A 22,427-nucleotide genomic window follows, 5' to 3' on the forward strand; every position below is an offset into this window, starting at 1 on the left:
GAGTTCAAATTTGTTGTTAACGTTGAAAAACAATTTGTGAACCTTTTATCAGGCAATTGTAGTTGGCACTTTTGTTAGTAATATATTTATATATATATATATATATATATATATAAAATATATGATAGAGATTGAAAGATGGGGATGCACGCTGCTGCAATATTCCATTTGTTTTCGGTGATTAAGTTAGTTATTAATCGGAAATGTTGATTACTTCGATAAGTCGAAGACTCAAATTGATAAAAAGCAACACTAACTTTTAATCTGTTAACCCTTCCGTTACATATTTTGCCGCTTGTGAGTTTGTTTCATTAAAAAAAAAAAATATATATATATATTAAAAAAATAAAATTGACTTGTTTATCGAGAGAGATAGAAAGAGGGAAACTATGGGTCTACCATTTTCGCGATGGCGTTGGCAGTGGTTTTTCTGATTGGAAGACGCTGCGATGCGTCTCGACGTATTCGCTTTGCGTCTGGGAGACAATTCGCTCCTCGGGCTGGCCCGCTACGTGCTGAGTTAGCGCCAATGGCTGCAAATGTTGAACAACAAAAAATTAGAATGCTAGAAATGTAGAGCATAATGGGTACTCACCTGGCGAGCTCTGTAGACGCGGGGTGTACCCTCGGGCGAGGAGACCTCAACGTCGTCGGGTGCTGTCCAGTGCTCGGTGAATTCGCTGGCCGAGCGAGCTAGCGATGGATGGCTGATTGAGCGGTGGAAGGAGCGCCTGTCCTCATCATCGTAGTACTGCATATGGTAATACGAGCTAGCATCGCTGACATTGTCCAGATTATCCGGCTGTGGCCTGCCGAAGTCGACAGTTACCTCGGACATGGACCGGAAGTCGTTGTGATCCGTCTGGTATGAGGTGCGTGAACTCCTGCGCGATCGCTGCGTATTGAAGGGGCCAGGTCCAGTTATCGGACCGCCGTGCAGTGGCAGTGTAGGATCATTGCGTATGGTTCGCACGCTGGAGCCACCGTCGCTGTCGTACTCGTACAGCGTAGGTAGTGAACTGCGCCTGGAACGGGTGTCCCACGGCTGCGGAGGTGCCTTCTTGCCACGTTTGGGTGCACGCATTTCGACGTCCGTTTCATCGTCGCTGGGTGGTGCCAGGATGCGTATGATGACGTCCCAAGTCTGTGGCTCGAACATGCGCTCATAGCGTGTGTCTTGGCGAATGCGTTCGAAGTCCTCACGCACTACCGCCTCGGTTAGCATTGTTCGCAATGACGATTGTGTCGTAATGATTTCCTTCCACTTGGCCCTGTCATCGTAGCTGATGTTGTGCACGGAACTGGTATCGTCGCCAATTTCAGAAAGTTCCGGCTCCTCGAGAATGCGTATGAGCACGTCCCAGTTTGGCACATCCTTGTCTTGGGGTGGCACCTCAATGGGTTTCATATTGCCAACTAGCTCGGGACTAGTCAATTTCAGTTTATTGTCGTGTATCTGAGCTGGGGGCTCAGCTGGCGGCAGACTTAGCTCAGTGCGTGACATCTTCGGTGTAAGTGTTAGCCCAGAGGCACTCGAGATATCTGAGAAGTTTTCCCATTGCTGCTGCTCGCGTTCGCTCGGATATTTACGCACCTTTACATCGAACGTAGGATCAACCACTGGCGGTGGTGGTGGCGGCAGTGGTGCCTTCGGCTTGCTCTTGTATTCGGTAACGCGTCGCTTATGGCTTTCAATGTCCTCGATAGTCTTCTTCTCAGTCACCGTACGCAAATATATATCGTCTACAGTATGGGAGGTTACAGGCAGCGGTGGCGGCGTTAGCACCACTGGTTCCGCTGGGACATACTCGTCCTCGTAGTAGTGCATCGAGTCCACGGCGCGATTAGTGTCATGGACGATCATTCGCTCGGGTGCCTCGGAAGATAGATCTGTAATCTCACTCGGTTCTGGTCCGTCGGTGTAGTCAGACCAGGTTTCTGGACGACCGTCGACAACCTCATGATGGGTGCGCGTATAAACAGAGAACTTGGGCTCGGCGACCAATGGAATCGGGTGTGGCTGTGGCATTTGTGGTGCCGGATGTAGCTCAGGCACGTACGTAAATTGTGATTGCATCGTCTCCACTTGCGGCGGCAATGAGTCCATGGTCATGACGCTCTCTCGATCTTCGTAGCCCTCCATGATAGTGGACAAATTGTTGCGATCTCCCCTGATCGTTGCCATGCTTTCCGTGTCGGAAGTGACGGGTGATGGAATTGGCGGAGGCGATTTCTTTACTCTCACCTGGACATCAAATTTGGGCGAACCAGCCAACGGCTCCTGCACCAAAGCAGTTTGTCGCATGACAGTGGACATTACAGCATTGGCCGCAGGTACTTCCTGAGCTGGAGCATAATGGTCACTGTAGATGCTGGACGTTTCCTGAACAAATGCTCGATTCTCAAAGCTGCCTGCAGAACTGAACGGCAGCGACCGTGTGTCAATCTCCTCGATTTCCGAATGTGACTCACTGGGATAGTCCGAAGGTATCAAAGCGCCTTCGCTGCCTGACGAGCTGTAGACGGCCTGAAGAGCAGCATGTGCACGCGGTATCTTAACGCCCTCAAATGCACTGATATTGCCAGCACTGCTACCGCTAAGCTTAGTGATCTCTGAGCCGCTGCCCATGCTCATGGGCAACCGTCGCACAATTGGTATGGGACGGCTACGCAAACAGTAGTAGGACACGGCCAGACCCAACAGCAACAGGGTCAAGAACATGATGGCGCAAATGATCATCAAGATCTGTATGCCCTTCAATGGTGGCTGGAGCACAGAGCCCGTGGCAATAGGATTTAAACTGCAAAGCAACCAGAACGATAACAATTTGTTTGCAATTCTAACGAACCAGCTAACCACTTACATGGGCGCTGGCAGTGCGGGTGGCAGTGAAGGCACAGGCGGCGGATAGCGACAAACTATTGTGATGATCTCATCGCCATCCATCTCCAAATTGGCATGGAAGCGAACAATTATGTTGTTGGTGAACACGCGTGTGGGATTCTGTTGAAGACAGACAAAAGACATGACATTGATCTGCGGTCAAGACATCAAACTAATTCTATCCATACCTGTATTGTTCCACAGCCCTTGAGCGGTAGCTCCAGGCGATAGCTAAGTGCGCCTTTGCCGCTAACGCGGCAAGCGCTGCTACGATCGTAGTCAGCCTGAATGATGCCATGGAAGGGATCATTAAATTTGAGATCAACCTGTAGCAAACAAAGACTTCATTGCTTCATTCTGACTCAGCTGTATATGTATCTGAAGACACTTACTTGCATTGAGCCGGCTGCGCAGTTCAACGCGGCTTTGGTGCGATTCAAAAAAATCAACGGGCTAATGTCGTCGAGTTTGGTTACCTAGAAAGAATCGATATTTTATATACTATGTATATAATTATACTTTTAGGTGAAAAGATACAGTTTTCATCGGTTGGCATTACCCACAGTGGTCTGCCTCTACAATTATTAAGTCTAACAGTGGAGAAGCTCCTCCTTCTCGCTGTAAAACGGAATATGTAGAATCTATCGATTCACGCCCAAATGATGCTTGTAATATAATTTTGATCAATGTATAGAACGGAGTAATAATAACAAAAGGACGAACAGCACTATAGTCAACAATTTTCCGAAATTATTCAGCTCTTACTTAAAAGTTGGATGAGTCGTTCAAATTTGAAACAGTTTCATTTCTTCATATTCTTTGCTCTACCAATATACTCTTTTCAATACTGGAACGAGTGTGAAATTAGTTTAATAAGACAATAACTTGCCTTCCTATTAGCCGCATTTGTACACATGCACACATGGCGTGGGAAGCTCCTCAACCAGAGACAATTCATTGCGCTTCCATGGATTATCATATTATATAAGCTACTAGTGTGGGCTCGCGTCAACTGACAGTTGCTTCCGTTGTGCTTGAATTGAATGTGTCCTCGATACTGCCACAATACAGGTTCAAAGGCATTCAAGTGCCTCAACCTAAGCAATGAGGTTATTGTTGTTAAAAACTAATTACTGACTGCTTTCTCATTGTTTCGTTTCGAATTGGCCCTATTCCGAAGCACTACTTCTTTGTTTAGCGTCCACAACACAAATATGATATTGAACTCTACTCCACTTATGGTGGCCGAACTTCTCCTGTTACAGCATTATTATCCACTTTTGGAAGTACGCGACTTGCAAATACCCTGCTCAGGGGGTTCATATCTTCTTCTCTACATACAGACATAACATCTATACGCACACCAAATGCAGACGCAACTTATGCAGCGGCTGCGATTCTTCTGCCTAATGTGAACCCACGAAAGACGACTCCCAGAACTCAGTGTGTGTTCATATGAATGTCTTTGAGTATGTATGCTATATATATAGACATACACCATACATGTATGTGCGCTTTAATAGCTGTGCTTTTCTGACTTATTCAGAGGCTTTTCGAGGACTATGTTAAAACGAAAATATCTAAAATTAACTCACATAAATTTAATTAAAATTTCAAAACATCATCACATCATCATCAAACATAATTTGTTCATAATTTTAAAATTTTATTTAAAAATTGATTTGCCTTAAGCATATTTCAAAACTTAAAAATAAATAAAGAAATATTCAAAAATGCAATTTTTTCTACTAATCAAAAGATTTGAAAAAACGCAAGTCAACATATTTAATAATTTATTTAATAATTAATGCAAATCAAATATTCAAAGTATATTTGCACAAAAAAAATTTTATTAAGTTCTAATGAAATTATGTCAAATTTGTTTGTTTATTTAATTAAATAAAGCAATAATAAAATGTTGAGCATTTATTTCTTTCAAATCGAACATTAATTTAGTAAACCATTTAAAAATTAAAAGACAGTAAAATTAGATATTTCAAAATTGTATGGAACACCAATGAAGTGCAAGCTTTGGTGCAGCCCTCGTATATCTGCACATTTGCTTGCTGGCAAAGGTACGTACCGGAGGGCTAATAATGTGCCACTTACCTTGCCATCCAGAGTCGCCTCCTCGGGCAATCCGTTTGTGGAGTAGTTGCCGCTATCGCCATGTTGCACGTAATTGGATTGGGCCAGAGCCTCGCCGCCGAACAACAGGCAAAGGATGGCAGCATAGGTGATCAGGCGGCTGGACCACAGCGGCCATGGGTCGGACTTCATTTTGCTGGAACGCATCTGAGTGGCGAAAAGGGCGGAGAAGAAAAGAAGGCAAAGAAAATGCTTTAAATTAGCACAATCAACAGTCTGAAATGGAAACGTGTGCACACAATAAAGCCCACATAATACTAGACGCAGGCCCAGCTATGGCCCCCAGGTGGCGATCGTGCTGAATTTTTGAGTAAGCCTGGTTGCAGCTGCAGCTGCACACGGACCCCAAATCGTTTGTTATCTCCGGCTACAGATCGTTGCAGCTGCATTTGAACCGGCTGGCATTACGGTCAATTATCGTCAAGTTTGCCAAATTGGGGTTACACGAGTTTGGCTCAACTAGGGCTTGCATCTAGTTAATTGTGATGGTGATTGTGATTGTGATTCTGGCCATGGCCAATCGTTGGCTAATAAATAGATATGGATCATTTGAGAGTTGCACTATTTTCTCGAATGGACTTCCATTGCGGATATTCGAACCGTTAGCTGCCGATTGCCAATGACCCTCTGTCAACGACCTTCGGCCCAATTCATACCAAGTGTTCCAAAAAAACACAAAACAAAACTAAACAAAATAAAAAACCTATACACATACAGAGATCTTGGCCAATGGTTTCTCTCTTCGGTCTTTAACAATAAAAACGAAAAATAAGAAGAACGCAGTTCTCATCGGCTTCTTTCAACAGAACTTTGTTGTTCTCCAGCGCTTTCTTCAGCTTTCAGATACCAACAGAAGATAGTACTAGAAATGGCAAACAACCAAAAAAAGACACTTAAAAGGGTTGTCTTCTGTCCAGATTACGATGATGATAAAACGGAGACTCATTTCAAATCCTCTCGAAAGTGGTATAGTCGAAAAAGTCATTGATCGTATTCGCTTTTAATGGTTAAGCCAGTTCAAGTGAGTTGGCTTGTAAGCTTTGTATGGTTGTGTTGCATAAGCCAGACTAGCAGATCGATATATATATATATATATACATATGCGTGTCTGTGTGAGCGAGTGGAGCTCTTACATCAGTATGTCTTATCCACAAAAGACACATAAAAAAGACTCCTACGACAATTTCGCCATATTTGTCAGACAATCGCCTTGAGCAAGCAGCCGACGCAGCTGCAACTCGAGAAAACACACAACGTCGAGCAAATTGTTGGCATTTTGTGGCTCAAATTCTACTTGGCTTTAGCATTTGTTGGCCAAACAAGTTTTAGCCCCACACACACACATACAGGTATAGCTGCAAATGCTTGTAGGAGAGCCTTTGGAGCAAGATATTATTTTAATTTAAGTCGTTTTTTTCTGTCTGGGTGCTCGAGCTCTAACTTTGGCTCTGAAATCCCTTGGTGGTAAAAGCCAATCAATTGAATTGCATTAGTATATATACACCAGACTTCAGATAAACGCATTTTCTCTCTCTCTCTCTCTCTATATATATATATATATATATATATATATATATCGTCGTATCGAAACTGGCTTTTTCAGTTATATTTGCATTAGTTGCCTTTTGCAGATTCGAGTTAGTCATAATGCTAATTTAATATATTTCGAAGGTCAAAAGAACTTGTACTCATATAATTTATATGATTTGTCAGATAAATATATATAGGTATATATACAAATTTAACTGTCACGCAATCAAAGATTTCTTAAAATTTATATGACTCGAAAAGAGAAAAATACAAACTATCAATAATGTTATTAGAAAACAATAGATACAATGTATGGCAACATACATTTGAAAAGAATGCGCAAACACATATCTGAATAGATATATATATATATATATATATATATAGATATATATACATATACATATATATTTGTGTGTGAGTGTGCATTAAGGCATATTCAGGTACATTGTTATGTACAAGTTAGTGTTGTACCTGCACATTGTTGTAATGGCACTCGCACGAAAACCCGTACCTACAGCTACATATAAGTACCTAAAAACATACACATATGTACATACACGGTATGTCGTCGCACTTATTGAAAGACTTAGCGCAACAATAAGCTCAGATGACGGCAATTTCGAGTAAAACTGGTATTTTGACTTGCCGTAGATCGCGTCTCTCTGTCCGCGTTCGCACCTAAGCCCAGCTTATGCGGCTCTGTCACTGGCTCTGGCTCTGGCTCTGGCTCTGGCACTGGGCACTGGGCACTGGCTTGCCTTAATGATTACGTGACGCGGGAGACAAAGTAGCTGCCTCCACACCTGATGAAAATATGTCGGGAGTAGCTAGCGACTGCGAATATGGTTGACTCAAGTACATCTGCTGCTGCAGTGCCAAATCAAAAACTATACATATATATATACTATATATATATGCATACAACTATCCCTTTGAACTCTGCACAACACTAATACAACAATTGCTTCAGCTGCCTGTAAGCCAAGGCCGGAGATAGAAGAGAGCAACAACTTCACGTTAAGTCACAGACAGCAGCTTCGCCAATATGCTAGCCCACGCAGCACAACTCCCTGAACTTGATGTATGTACATTTTTGCGCACACATACATACAAACACATACACATGCATACTGTATGTATGTACATCCATGTATTTGAGCTTGACTATCTGTGTTTTTCTGGCTAATTTAAAAACTTTACGTGAATCCTAACAAATTGTAAAAAGTTAAATATCTAAAGTAAATGCTGAAATATATATTTGAAAATTTTCAAAATTAATTCTAAATAAATTTCATTAAATAAAATATTGGTAATTAAGTTCAATGTTTTAAAACCAATTTATTACAAATATTTATCAAATAAAATTAAATATTTAGAAAATCGAAATATTTGAAGATTTATTAAAATTTCAATAAATGAAATATTTAAATATTAATTTGCAGTTCATGAATAAAATAAATATGTAAAAAGTATTTTTTACAAATGAAATATTTTGTATTTGAAACACCAAGGAAATTTCCAAAGATCAAGCCATATTTAAGTGAAGAAATACGCTGGGAACCAAGACAATTAACCGAATATCAGGCCCTAAGCATAACGGTGAGCGTACGATTCGAGTATGTATACCTTGAGAGCAGTTCACCTGCCTAACTAATACAGTCTCAAATGCTTACTAATACATGCGCATTGTGCTTTAATGTAATCCGGAAGAAAACAATGGGAGTTTGAGAAAAATTCTATGCACTGCTCAAGAGATTAACTTCTACGATTTACTATATGCACATACATAGTATACACATACGTATGATATGTATGCATTCATTATATAATGAGTTTTTAGCGAATAAAACACCGAAAAGAAAAATAAAAAAAAACAATTATTAGGTCTCATGTTTTACATCTCATTGACACACTTATCAAATATTTCATAGATATATAAATCATAATTAGTTAGCCACAACGAATGTACATAGTTTGATGTGCATACATGTATGTTACTATGTGAGTTTTCGAAACACTAAAAAAAAAAACAATCACACACAGACACACACATAAAAAAAAGGAAGGTGTTTGCAAAACGAGACTAAAAGCCCAATTGCATGCAATCGCATGAGCACAATTGAATGTTCAAATAGATATATGTAATGCTCACTTTAGCTGCTATGCACTGTACTCTATTGAACGCTAGTTATATACATATATATATATATGAACATCAAGCCGTAAACAACAGAATTTCGCAACGGTATTGCGGGCCGAATATGGCAAAAGCTTTTCTTGTTTCAAATTTTATAAAGATTTTTTTTGCGTCGCGATTCGAAATTTGTTTTGTTTTTTATTCGTTCGTTATTATTATTTAAATTTTTATTTTTATTTTAATTTTTTTGTGAATTCTTTGCAAGCGGCCAATAATTTGTCCGGGCCCGAACGCGCTCTAGTAGATTACCTGCTTGCGACTGTTGCGCTCGTTTGCCGTTTGACGGCGACTAGCGAGCGGTTGGCGCTGCTCCGCAGCGTCGGCCATTTCCGCTCCCACTTCAGCTTGGGCTCCAGCTCCCACCTTTAACCAGGTTGGCTTACCAACATTCGAGCTTTGCCCACGTATCTGTATCTGTTTATGCATGCCTTAGTGTGTGTGTATCTATTTGCTTCTCTGTCTGCTCGTGTGTGTGTGTGAATTAATCATTTCGAGTTGCGACTCTCAGTTGCTCTCTGCTCAGTGACGCGGTTTTTGACTTGTTCGCCAGTTCAGCTCCCGCGTCCACTCGCCCCCCCTTGCTCGTCTTGCCCCTACTTCGCCCTTGGCCCAGCGGAGCGCAACGAATTTTTGTAGCCAGAACCAGCTAAAGCTGGCCTTCGTCCCCCCTCCATCTACACACTTGCGATCGGCTAGCCGCGAGACTCTGGCCTGAGCTGAGCTGTGCTGAGCTGAGCTGAGTTGCGCTGTGCTCGAGGGTTGGGTATCTCGGCACCAGCATCGGATTCAGTATCTGTACAAGTTTCTCTCGGCATGTTGCCAAACCTGTTATGTTCGCTATAATAATTGCGTTGGCACTGTCTCCGTCTCTGGCTTTGTCTCTGGCTTCAGCTAGCCGAGAGCCGTTTGTGTACTGCTCAGCCGCGCTGAGAGCTTATAACAACTTGGCTGCAAAAGAGCAAGGCATCGACTGTTGTTGAGTGTGAGCGCCACGTTGTTAAGTTTTCCTTCTCATTGAGCACAGACAATGCGCACAGACACAGCTACAATTAATGTCGATGCTCAGCTCAGCTCAGCTCTCAGAAAGGTTTTCTTTGCCAGTAACTCTATGAAGTGATGACTAAAATGCGATTTTAATGACAGCATTCCTCACTCACTTCCCGAGTTCAATTCTGCTTTGAGTCATAGGTATATTTCTTAGAAAGCCTACATACCCAGTTTCGCATTCATTCCACAAATATCAGACGAAAACGTCTTTCCAGTATCTTCAAGAAGTCTATACTAAGATTACATTTTTTATAGACTTAAAGTCTAACTCTAAGCTGGTTTATTGCTTCTCCATGTAGTGGAAAGTATATATTGGAATTGTATATGTTGTCTCTCCTTCAAATAGAGTTCTTCAATCATTTATCTGCTTAGATATGATGCTTACATATTCTTACAAAAATTTTAATATAATACATAATTTATGTAATTTTATCACATCTATTTAATTTCGACTTAAAAGTTTGTCAAATGTGGTTACTTATTTTATACCATATAAACTATGAACTGTATAAAACTCTATATAGAAATTGGTATCTTCTATATCTTCACGCCCCAAAGGGACTTACATTTTGTTGTTCCATCGATCTCTACAACTTTAGAAGATTTAGACTCTTACTGGTTGCCACTCGTTGCGCCCTCGTGTATTTGATATACAGTCTATATCATTGTTGCTGTTGGTTGTACTCAACTCTCTAACACTAATATTAGTACAAAATACTATATAGTCAAATATGATTTCCCACGAGCGAGTGATCATAAATATATAATTTGTTCGTCAATCTATAGAAAATCCCACCCTAACCCTCCTGCCAAATTTTGGCTTAAGCTGTTGGAGATACAGTTCTACCCGATTTGCCATGCCCCCAAGACTCATGACATGACTTGGTATTTCCCAATTTGCCACGTCCCTAGTGCGCGTATCGAGAAAATCTTAACACTTTATCTTCCAAGTTTCTCTGGCTACAACAACGAAATGGTTTGCTTCTGTACAGACAGACGGATGGACAGTAAGGCGGACATTGGATAAAACCAATCTACGCACTGCACATCGTGAAAGAGTATAAAAAATAGAACAAAATGGGATAAATTTTAAATAAATATCTTGATTTCATGATTCCAAATTGCGTGAGAGTAACTTTGAAAATTAACTATATAAATATCGTATAACTTTAGTAATTTTTATATATATAAATAAACCATAATATGAACTACGCTGAATGTAGCCTTTCCACTCGTCTCTGCATGCAAGTTCATCCTTTGAAGCGTGGTTTTATATTAGGGTGGCTTTGGTCGCTCAATGTGGCCAGTGGCTCGGCAGCTTATGAGACCTGCAATTGCTTATTGTGTTGGCTAGCAATTTCATAGAGCTGCACTCATTAATACCAATCAGGACCAATTATAGTTTTGTAAAGTAGAAACAGTAGTAATAGTGATATATTTGTTTCTGCTATTGAGGATCGGGGATCGGGGATCGGGGATCGACCAATATATGGGTGTTAAATGTAAGGCGTGTTTCCGAATAGACTCTCAGTTCCTGTAGTTAGTATAAACGCAGGCACAAGATTCAGGTGTGAATTGATTACAATACTTCAAAGTAACACATTCACCTGAACTGTATCAATTGGAGTTGACGAGCTATATTGCATGACCAGAGCCTAACCCGACGGCAGTATAAATAGCGGAAGCTCTAGCTTTTTTTAAAAGTCTATTTGACATTACATTTAGTAGAAATATATATAAATCTTTAAATAAAATACTGAGCTGATTGTGGTATTTCCATGTCATTCAAAATTCTGGATAGAGAATTATAGCCGTAATTATTCTGATCTTTATCGAAACTATTCAAAACTCTAATTGTAACCCTATAAATGATAAAGATTTCTCCAAACGCTAAGGTAAAATTGATATTATATATAAATAATCTAATATTGAAAGTATTATTTACGTATGTTATGCAGTAAATATTGCATATGAATTTTACCTTTTTCCAAGATTCATCTAGCTTCAAAGTCATTTGACTGTCATACAATCATAATGATTATGCAAATTAAAAAGAGTCAGAATCGAAATCCCAGACTGGGAGAGTTAGGTTTAAGGGTCAAAAGTGAACCACCCAATATAATTAAAGTCGAGAGGTTCGATCAACGATGATAATGATCGTTATGTGATCGCAGTCTGGAAATTAGGTCCTAGTTTTGAGTATGTCTAATTCCAAACAGTTCATAGAAACTAATCTAATGGATATCTGCGAGTTTGTGGTTCAAGCCAGCTTTGCTATAAGAATGATAATTAATTGTTAGCTAATTGAATTCATTAAATAAACGAATTTAATAAAGTGATTAAAAACATTACAGCAAGTAGTTTCTTCTATAGATAACGATGAACTTATTTAAAATATTCCCAGTCGATCACCAATCGTCCTCAACTTCCTGTGAAATCTCTAAGCGAAAGCTGGTGACGAAATCTTCCAATTTGCGACGACAATTTCTGCTCAGCGGATTATTGCGCAGATCCACCACAGCCAGGCAGTCACTGCTAATTGCTTCGTCCGTATCAATCTCTGAAATGGGCAATTTACAGAAATGTTTATGAATCTCTTGCTGCTAAGTGGTGCTGCTAAGTACTTACCTAAAATGGCATTATGCTGAGCATCCAAAGTGGCTAGCTTCTGAAGCCTAAAGATGACTTGAGGTAATACAATAAACGAATTGTGAGAGATATTTAGATTGGTTAAGGCACTCAGATTGGCAAATTCGTCTGGCAGCTTTGTCAACTGATTATATGAGAGATTGAGATCTGAAAATGAAAAGAAATTCGATTAAACTTTGCATTATAAATATATGTATATATTAATCTGAATATTTACCCGTAATTGTGCTAAACTTCAGCGCAAACTTTGGCGTCATCTTCTTCAGCACGTTGCCACTAAGGTTACAAGTTTGTAGTTCTGTATTCCGCATCAAGTGATACACTGCATCTGGTATTTGCATGAGTTCACATTGTGATAAATCTGAAAAGATAATTACAAATTGATCAATATATGACGTACGCACCTATGTAGAGACTATATACACACTTATATATAATATTCTTGTTCATTCAATATAAATATAACGTGATTACGGAATATACTATGCATTACACGATTTTGATGGAATGTAATATAAACTTTTATTACTAAGCTATAATAACTAAAAACATTAGGTTGGTATTCTCTAGTCAGGCAGTCTCAGATAGTACAACGACAGTGGGCACCTAATGAATTAGGGTATTCTCTAGTCTAGCATTTAGCATTCTCAAAAGGAACGAGATTTCATTAAATTAGGGTATTCTTTAGTCAGGCATTCTAAGACAGTTCGACAGCGAGTACTCTATGAATTATTCTTTAGTCAGGCATTCTTAGAATAAAAGCACTCAGTGAATTAGGGTATTCTCTAGTCAGGCATACCCATGTGGAACATTAATATTGTTAAGTTTTAATATTACGTAGACCTTTACATAAAAGATTGTATCTAATATGAAAGTATATAAATATGAATTTATTACATGTATGTAGTATATAGCACGACAATTTCATCATACATACAAATGTATGTATGTATGTATGTATTGCCACCAAATTTATAGCTATTTATGACACATACATACACAACACGCATTTCTATAGAAATACGTGAACATTCAAATGCCTATAGGCATGTGCCTATATATATTTATTTATGTATATATTATTATATGAAGGTCAACCCTTACCTAAATGTGCATTTTCGGTTGCATTTTCGCACCGCTCTATTACTTGAACCACCAAGTGCGCCATTTCCGTACCATATGTTCGAAATGCGCATATGTATGTTTCACTGCACACACGCTTGCCTTTGCTCTGCACTTTTGCTTATACAAATGTGATTGAATAATAAATGCGGGAAGATCTACTGAAATGAGTAGTCGTGTGTATATGCGCACGCATGTGTCAGCAGCGAGCAGCCGATAGCCGCTAGCCGCAAGCCAATTTATCCATAACGGAAGAAGAGCACCTAACGCCCTACAATCTTGCCAAGCACTAAAAATGCTTAATATTTTGATATTGCCACAGCGCAAAGCGAATGTCTGCAAGAGAGTGAGAAAGAGAGAGAGAGAGAGAGCAAGATCGCGAAAGAGTGAGCCATGAGTTTTCAACAAACTCAACGAATAGCAGACACATAATCTTCAGCCAGCACAGAGACTATCAGTGATGACATTTAATAAAGAGAAAAACAAAACAACATTAAAAAAGCTACTTTGGCTTTTAGTTGGGAAGCACTGGTTTGGCGGCTAAAAAAATTATTTATTTATTTATGAAGAGTAGCTACATAAGCAATTTATCACAGCTTATAACACATTTTATGCAGTCAACAATTGAAGTTGGGTTTGTATTAGTATACATAATATTTTAACATATAATAAAAATACGGAAAAAATAAAATCATAATATCACTAAACTTCCTGACATGCAACGATTATAACTAGAAACAAAATCTAGCTGGAAAAAAGCGAACAAGGCAACACTGAACATCAACATTACGTATTTGCACTCTCTTTTATCTCATCTTCACACGTCTCTTGGCACTTGCACTGAACTAAATAAACTTAATACAGAAGCAAATGTCAACCCATAAATGAATGGGTCAGTCCACCATGTTGTGTTCTCAATTGTTTCCTTGCCCTCCAGACTAATAAAACGGTAAATTTTTGTGCTTTTCTCTGTTTTGGTTAACAAAACCAAGTGCAATCCATATGGAAGTTAAACTTAATTGTTCTCTGTGTACAACTTGAAGGCACACATAACCGAATATGTGTGTGTGTCTGTGTGTGTGTGCGTGTGTGTATGCGTATGTTTGTATAAATAACAATGTGCTTTGGTATCAGCTCTAAGTTTATAGACGTGTTTTGGTTTTTATACCCTGATCCCATTGAAAATGGGAAATCAGGGTATAATGGTTTTGTGCAAATGTATGTAACAGGCATAAGGAGGCGTGGCAGACCCCATAAAGTATATAGATTCTTGACTAGGACGACAAGCCGAGTTGATTGAGCCCTGTCCGTCTGTCTGTCCGTCCGTCTGTCCGTATGTGTGAACGCGTGGATCTCAGCATCTATAAGAGCGAGAGACTTGAAATTTTTGTAGGTCCGTGTATAGCACGCGCAGGTCAAGTTTGTTTCAAATATTCGATAACTATACACATTTAATTGTTATCGAATAAAAACATTATTGAAATGCAGTAAATAAATTATATCTCGAACGTCTTAAGAGCTAGACAAATGCGTGTATTCTTTTCTATTCCAAGAATCGAAATTGTGATTGAATACTGCTTGTATTCTCAGCTGCTACTCAATTCAAATTTGCAACTCTTCTTGCAATAGGTGCAGTGGCTGCGTTGGTAGAGGCGGAGCTCGTATGCAGCTAGACCCAGCGTTCGAGATCGGTGGGGATGAAATATTTTTTTTGTTTTATTTTTTTTTTTTTTAATTATGAAGTGGTGGTGTTGGCAGAGTTGGTGCACGTTGCACAAACAATCCGGGTTCGAGTCCTGGTCTCGTAATGTCGTTTTTTATTTGTTTTCTTTTTTTTTTGAATACTCGATACAAACTACGGAAAATATTAATAAACGCAAATGGGACTGGGATCAGGGTATCTCCTAGTCGGGCAACCCGACTAGAGCTTTCTTACTTGTTAGCTACTGCTACTACTGATCATTATGATTCACACTCATTATGATTAATACTTTTTATCGTAATAATATATGTATGTGTGTGTGTTGTGCATGCACATGTAGCTAAGTGAGTTTCTTTCAATTATCTTGACTTATCAATGAAAGTCAAAGATAATGAGCAGATATTGCTAAATGTTATTGTTGTGATCGGTTTGGCAATATCATTTTGATAACGCTTTATGAGCTTTGATAAGCCTATAGAATTCGTACAACTGCACTGATGTATTACAAAAAGAAACATTTTAAAAGCATTCGATATGAATACTACAACACCATATTAGGATGTGTATATTGAATCATTTTTATTTTATATGTATTATTCATATTTTTGGAGGACCATATGCATATGCAGAAGAGTATTTAAGCTTTGTCGAGCTGCTTGTATTTGTTGTTAATTATTTTTAATTGGAATAAATAAGTAAACAACATTAACAATGTAATGCGTTCTATATTAATTTAATTCGACGCACTCTGGACCACTGAAGGAGAAACCAGACGATATATACATTATAGACATTTACATATTATATCTATCTACGCATCTACTATATAGTTTATCATTCTAACAAAACTCAGTGCGCAATAACTGAAATTGGCATTTGGCCAATTTTTGATCTGCTTTCAAAAATATATACATATATATGTACATGTGATTTTACAAATGAACAAAAATGTGTAACGGCTAGAGTTGGCCGTATGTATATACATGCATATGGATGTATGTATCGACATGCATACATACATATGTATATCCATATGATTTAGAGACCTAGATAGGAGCTCTAATAGCTCTAATATATAACATATGCTGAAACAGGATATTCTAGTCAGTCTTCTTCTTTGTATATATTGAGAAATCAGAGTGAAATTAAAAACATGAATGAAGTTGAAAATAACACTGAAATGAAGTATATAAAATGTAAATGTAAAAAAAAAATGAAAATACACACTAGTATAAATAGTTATGTATAATATTGTAAAGTCGAAATTCAAATGTATAAATGAAACATAAATGTACTTTTCACAAATATTCTATCTACCTATATACTCCATAGTTAAGTGGTATAGCAAATCAGTGAAGTCAAGTGGTATATCTGTGGACCATATATAACTGCCAATTGTAAGTGGTTAGTCCACCCATTGCCTAGAATGAATAATCGAAAGCCTTTTGATCGTCGATCTTACCTAGCTTGTGGTTCTCCTTGGCGTCCTCGCAACGGCGCACCACTCGTATAACTCCACGTCCGGCGATCGGCGGGAATGCGCCAATGCCTCCTATTCTGGCTATATGTGGAGGAATGCGTGGGTCTGTTTCTGTGTCCAAGGCTAACTCATTTGTGGAAGAGTTGGAGTCTGACTCGACGCTGTCTCTATTGACGGGATTGTTGCCATTGCCATTTCCATTGCCATTTGACCGATCCTCACCATTGCCAGCTCCATTGTTATTGGAGATGTTTGTGATATCGTTGCCGAAAGGGCGCATATTTCAGAGTTGTTTATTGATTCCGTTTTTTTAGTCAACAATGTTTTTTGTTTTTTTTTTTTAATTGGTTTGTTGTCACCGGAATTATCAATTATTTCACTTAAACTTCAATTAAAAAAATAGGAAAAAAACAATTCAGTGATTCGATTGGGTATTTTATATTATTATTATTATTATTATATTGCTGTAACACGATCAATTCATGCAATTTAATTAAAGGAAAACAGTTTTGAAATAAAATCGCGAACTCTTCAATAACCAACTGAACGGCACTCTCTTGCGCATTGAAATATTGAAAATTCGTTTTACTTTCGGTTTTTATAGCACGGAAGAAGAAAGAAAAATTGCGCACAACAAAACAAATGAAAAATAAAATAAAATGGCAAGAAAAGCAACAAATTGGGACTGCAATCGACAGGAAACATATCTATACTCTTTCCAAAAACAACCTTAGCTTGCATGTAAAAACAACTAAAATTTGTAAGTTAGCATGTGGTAATATATGGATATATGTGTGTAAGTTAACTTATAACACTTAGTTAGCTTATAACACTTAATATAAGGTATTATTCAACACTTATTATCGGGTGCTAGACAAGTTAAGGAACAGCCCTGGCAAGAGCAACTCTACTTACGCCGGTGAGGCTATGATTTGTAAAAATATAGATCAGTCTCGTGTTTTAACTCGTACTGATAGGACATGCTAAAAATTGGTGTCATATAAGTAAAACTAAAAATAGTGAATATAATAAGAAAAACCAATAAAATTAACTGTTTCGATTATTCAAAAAAAGAACAATTAAAAGCAGGGTTAAAAAGCGTTCTTCCAGTAAACCGCTTAAATAAATATTCACTCCGTCATTTGCTCGTTAAATGGCTTATTTCATTGTCTGAGCCCGAGGCCAGCAATAAGAGGCACAGTCGCCTCTCAACCTAACTTTCAGTCACCACAGGACTGGAAAACATATAATTGGCGCCCAACTAGTGGTCGGACTCCACAACCAACAACAATTAAGACAGCAGCGCGGGAGCTGCAATTGACAGATCTTATAAAGGGATTTTTTTTTTTTTGTTTTGTGTTAGTTGAATCTTGTAAGTGGATACTCTAGCCAAAATTTTTCTTCAAACACAAAAAGTGTTAAAATTTATTTTATAAAAAAATACCTAGGACTAGCGAGTATTTTATATTGCAATTGCATGTAAAAAAAAAAAAAAAATTAATGATCAGAACCAAGTGAGAGTGACTACTTTGGGAATTTTAGTGGCAGCAATTGATCATTCAGATCGTCAATAAAATTACATTGTGTTACTTTCTGTGTGTCTGAAGTTGTGCATGCAGTTCTCGTAGTTCAGAGCTGTGACGTAATTCGACCCATCTTCTGACGGTCCGTTTTATTTTTCGCGACCACTGACCTGCGCATGTCTCGGTTCAACCAATAGAGAAACCCTCGCAGGCAGTCTAGCGACTCAGATTCCGACTGTGCAGTTCTCCCACCATCAGGTAGAATGGATGTAGATCAGCTTACGGAAGTAATAAGGACGGCTATCAGCAAAGCTTTAGCCGAACAGGCTGCTGTAAACCAGCAGAGGGAGCATGCATGGACTCAAAAAATTAATGAGTTAGCTGAACAAATAGCAGATGCATCCCCATTAGTTAGAAGTTCTTTTTTGAAAATGCTGAAGACCAGACAAAAGGCCTTTGCAGACCCAGACGAGACGTTGCCGTATAACACATCAGTCGTGGCTACCATTAGGACCATAGATGAGCAACCGATCTATACCAAGCTTTACCCATATCCAATGGGAGCGGCTGATTTCGTTAATAAAGAAATCAAAGATCTACTAAAGAATGATATAATTCAAAAGTCCGTCTCTCCCTACAATAACCCAATATGGGTAGTAGACAAGAAGGGCACTGATGAAGCGGGCAATAGGAAAATGAGGTTGGTAATGGACTTTCGTAAACTTAACGAAAAAACCGTGCCGGACAAATACCCTATGCCAAATATATCAATGATATTGGGGAATTTGGGGAGAGCCAAATTCTTTTCAACATTAGACCTCAAGTCTGGTTATCACCAGATCATACTCGCTGAACGCGACCGTGAAAAAACCTCTTTCTCTGTGAACGGGGGGAAATACGAGTTCAAAAGACTCCCCTTTGGATTAAAGAATGCAGCAAGCATTTTTCAAAGAACCATCGACGACATACTGCGAGAGCAGATTGGCAAATTTTGCTATGTTGATGTCAATGACGTAATCATCTTTTCAGAAGATGAGGAATCCCACATTAAACACGTGGATCGGGTCCTAAAAAGCTTATACAAAGCAAACATGAGGGTCTCCGTCAAAAAGTCACGTTTTTTTAAGAAAAGCGTGAACTTTCTTGGTTTCGTAGTCACCAGCACTGGCACCACGACGGATCCTGAAAAGGTTAGGGCAATACAGGAGTATCCAGAACCAAAAACGCTGTTCGAGGTTAGATCATTTCTAGGCCTCGCAAGTTATTACAGATGTTTCATTAGGGACTTCGCCGCAATAGCAAGACCCATCTCGAATATCCTAAAGGGTGAAAATGGAACAGTCAGTAAGCATAGGTCCAGAAATATAAAGGTTCAATTCTCTGAAGTGCAGCAGAGGGCATTTCAGAAGTTGCGCGATATTTTGTCATCCGAGAATGTAATGCTCAGGTACCCCGATTTTAAGAAGCCATTCGATCTAACGACCGATGCTTCGGCTCACGGCATAGGTGCAGTTTTGTCTCAAGAGGGTCGTCCTATAACAATGATTTCAAGAACATTGAAGGACAGTGAGGTTAACTATGCAACCAATGAGAGAGAGTTATTGGCCATTGTATGGTCACTTGCCAAATTAAGGCACTATTTGTATGGGGTGAAAGACATTAATATCTTCACTGACCATCAACCCTTGACCTTCGCAGTTTCGGAATCTAATCCAAATGCGAAAATCAAAAGGTGGAAAGCGCGCATTGACGAGTCTAATGCACGTATCTTCTATAAACCTGGCAAGGACAATCTGGTTGCGGATGCCTTGTCAAGACAGCAGCTCAACGCTATAAATGAGCAAGAAATTGAGTCCTGCGCAGCAACGATCCACAGTGAGGTATCTCTCACCAACACCATTGAGACGACAGACAAACCCTTGAACTGTTTTCAAAACCAGATAGTGCTAGAAGAGGCGCGTTTCCCCTTAAAACGAAGTTTTATTCTTTTTGGAAATAAGAAACGCTACTTGATCAGCTATACATGCGTCGAATCGCTGCTAGACGAGCTCGAAGATGTAGTCTCACCCAAATGCGTAAATGCTCTCCACTGTAATTTACACACGCTTGCAATGATACAAGATGCATTGGTGCGAAGATACCCAGCCACAAAGTTCTGGCATTGCAAAAATCGCGTAGTGGACATATTTGCGGTTGGAGAAGGAAGGGAAATCCTCACAGTCGAGCATAATAGGGCCCATAGGTCTGCACAGGAAAATGTTAAGCAGGTACTCTCCGAGTACTACTTTCCACGGATGGCAAAAATTGCCAAGGAAATAGTACAAAACTGCAAAACATGTGCTAGGGCTAAGTATGATAGACACCCCAAAAAACAAGAGCTTGGAGAGACACCGATCCCCTCACATGTAGGAGAGATGTTACACATAGACATTTTCTCCACTGACAAGAAATACTTTCTCACTTGCATCGACAAGTTCTCTAAGTTTGCTATCGTCCAACCGGTCGCTTCAAGAACCATTGTGGATCTGAAGCCAGCCGTAATGCAACTTATGAATTTTTTTCCAAAAGCCAGATCCATTTACTGTGACAATGAACCGTCATTGAATTCAGAGACCATCATGACTATGCTCACAAACAACTATGGGGTCAGCATTTCAAATGCACCACCATTGCATAGCATATCGAATGGACAGGTTGAGCGCTTTCACAGCACTCTGTTAGAGCTAGCCAGATGCCTAAAGATCGACAAAGGCATAAATGACACCGTAGAAGTCATTTTACTGGCCACAACCGAATACAATAAGTCGATCCATTCGGTCATCGACCAGAGACCAGTTGATGTGGTTCAGGCGCACTCTGATGAGCCACAAGAGAAGATAGAAGAAAAGATCAGAAACGCTCAGACGACGCTCAGAGCTAGGGAGAACGCAAAGCGGCAGAATAGAGTCTTCGATGTTGGTGACAAGGTTTTGGTCAAGTCCAACCGACGGCTCGGAAACAAACTCACACCTTTATGTGTCGAGAAGGCCGTGGAAGCAGACCTGGGGACCGAGGTCCTCATTAAAGGAAGGGTGGTCCACAAGGACAACCTAAGATGACTCCCTTGTTTTTTTTATTACACCTTTTTTTTAAGCCGCTAGGCAATTTCGAATAAGTTAGATATAGTTTTCTATTTACCTTTAGCCACTTGGCATAGTTTTTATAAAACATTTTGGTGGCGGGTACACCCGATGCTGGTGATTTAGAGCAGACTAGGTCCACTGAAATGCGACTAATGAATGCCAACAGTAGACGGATAGAAGTAAACACTGAGGTTCAAGACCAACTTAACCAGTTAACATTTGCTGTCAGTGGAGTTCTCGGGATAGCCAAAACTCACAAATTGATTTTATTGATTTATTTATTTGAAACACTGAAACACTGTCCAGAAACAGAATGCGGACGATGGAGTTGCAAAGTTTAATGCTTGCTATTACTCTCGCGAAGGCTCATTGTTAGCCCAAACATTTTGGACTCCTCAGATTTAAAATCAATTTGGCTAGAGGAATCCATCAACACTATACATTTTATAACCAAATTCCCAAAAATTAAAAAAGCCTGCAGAAAAATTACGATTTATCCTGTCGTCCACAAGAACCAGCAACAGCTCTATTCGCCCCATAGTTGGATGCTAAGCCAGAACCACAGCATGCAAATCTACAAGCGGAATCGTTGAGGAAACCCCCTTGTTCACGGCACCACCACCAACAGTAGAAGCTCATCAGCCAGCAACAACTAACGAACTCTTCGCGGCGGCAGAGCCAAGCGACTCTTCATCCATACTAGAACCAAGTCAAGAAATCCCCAAAACACCGCCAACTGCATTAATTCAAGAAGTTTCACAGCCACAGGTTGCTCCAACCGCTGCCCATCTCTGTCGACACCTGCCACGGCTGCCGGCTCATCCTCATCCTCATCGGCAGCGGCATCACGTCAACTGCAGCTGCCGGCATTGTCGGCAGTTGCCGCACGGCAACAGCAGCTACTGCTGAACGGCTCTCTGAAGAGCAAGACGAAGACATTTCCTGCGTATCGAGCATCGGTGCGCAGCGAGAGCGACGACAAGGAGTACAGGGCGGCTAGCAGCAGCAGCAACACGATAC

The 22,427-nt window shown here is 39.7% G+C and overlaps 2 protein-coding genes across 4 annotated transcripts; both read right to left on the reverse strand.

Moving 5' to 3' along the window:
• Window positions 1-361: 361 nt before the first annotated feature.
• On the reverse strand, window positions 362-9,104 carry LOC111592369. 2 transcript variants are annotated; one of them, XM_023304534.2, is made up of 7 exons: window positions 9,012-9,104; window positions 4,994-5,179; window positions 3,277-3,360; window positions 3,073-3,210; window positions 2,865-3,004; window positions 596-2,801; window positions 362-533 (listed from the first exon to the last, which is right to left on the reverse strand). In XM_023304534.2, exons 1-7 carry the CDS (start codon window positions 9,087-9,089, stop codon window positions 396-398), a joined length of 2,970 nt encoding a protein of 989 aa, XP_023160302.2. In that variant the 5' UTR covers window positions 9,090-9,104; the 3' UTR covers window positions 362-395. The 2 variants fall into 2 exon arrangements, with proteins under 2 accessions (XP_023160302.2, XP_023160303.2); XM_023304535.2 differs by lacking the exon at window positions 9,012-9,104 and adding an exon at window positions 8,718-8,905.
• Window positions 9,105-12,149: 3,045 nt separating this feature from the next.
• Window positions 12,150-17,205, reverse strand: LOC111592363 (leucine-rich repeat-containing protein 20). 2 transcript variants are annotated; one of them, XM_023304524.2, is made up of 4 exons: window positions 16,745-17,205; window positions 12,676-12,819; window positions 12,438-12,605; window positions 12,150-12,369 (listed from the first exon to the last, which is right to left on the reverse strand). In XM_023304524.2, exons 1-4 carry the CDS (start codon window positions 17,040-17,042, stop codon window positions 12,218-12,220), a joined length of 762 nt encoding a protein of 253 aa, XP_023160292.1. In that variant the 5' UTR covers window positions 17,043-17,205; the 3' UTR covers window positions 12,150-12,217. The 2 variants fall into 2 exon arrangements, with proteins under 2 accessions (XP_023160292.1, XP_023160293.1); XM_023304525.2 differs by lacking the exon at window positions 16,745-17,205 and adding an exon at window positions 13,563-13,868 and having other exon boundaries at window positions 12,152-12,369.
• Window positions 17,206-22,427: the final 5,222 nt, after the last annotated feature.

The sequence above is a fragment of the Drosophila hydei genome, unplaced genomic scaffold (assembly GCF_003285905.1).
Source record: "Drosophila hydei strain 15085-1641.00,03,60 unplaced genomic scaffold, DhydRS2 tig00008150-arrow-arrow-pilon, whole genome shotgun sequence".
Classification (NCBI taxonomy): Eukaryota; Metazoa; Arthropoda; class Insecta; order Diptera; family Drosophilidae; genus Drosophila; species Drosophila hydei.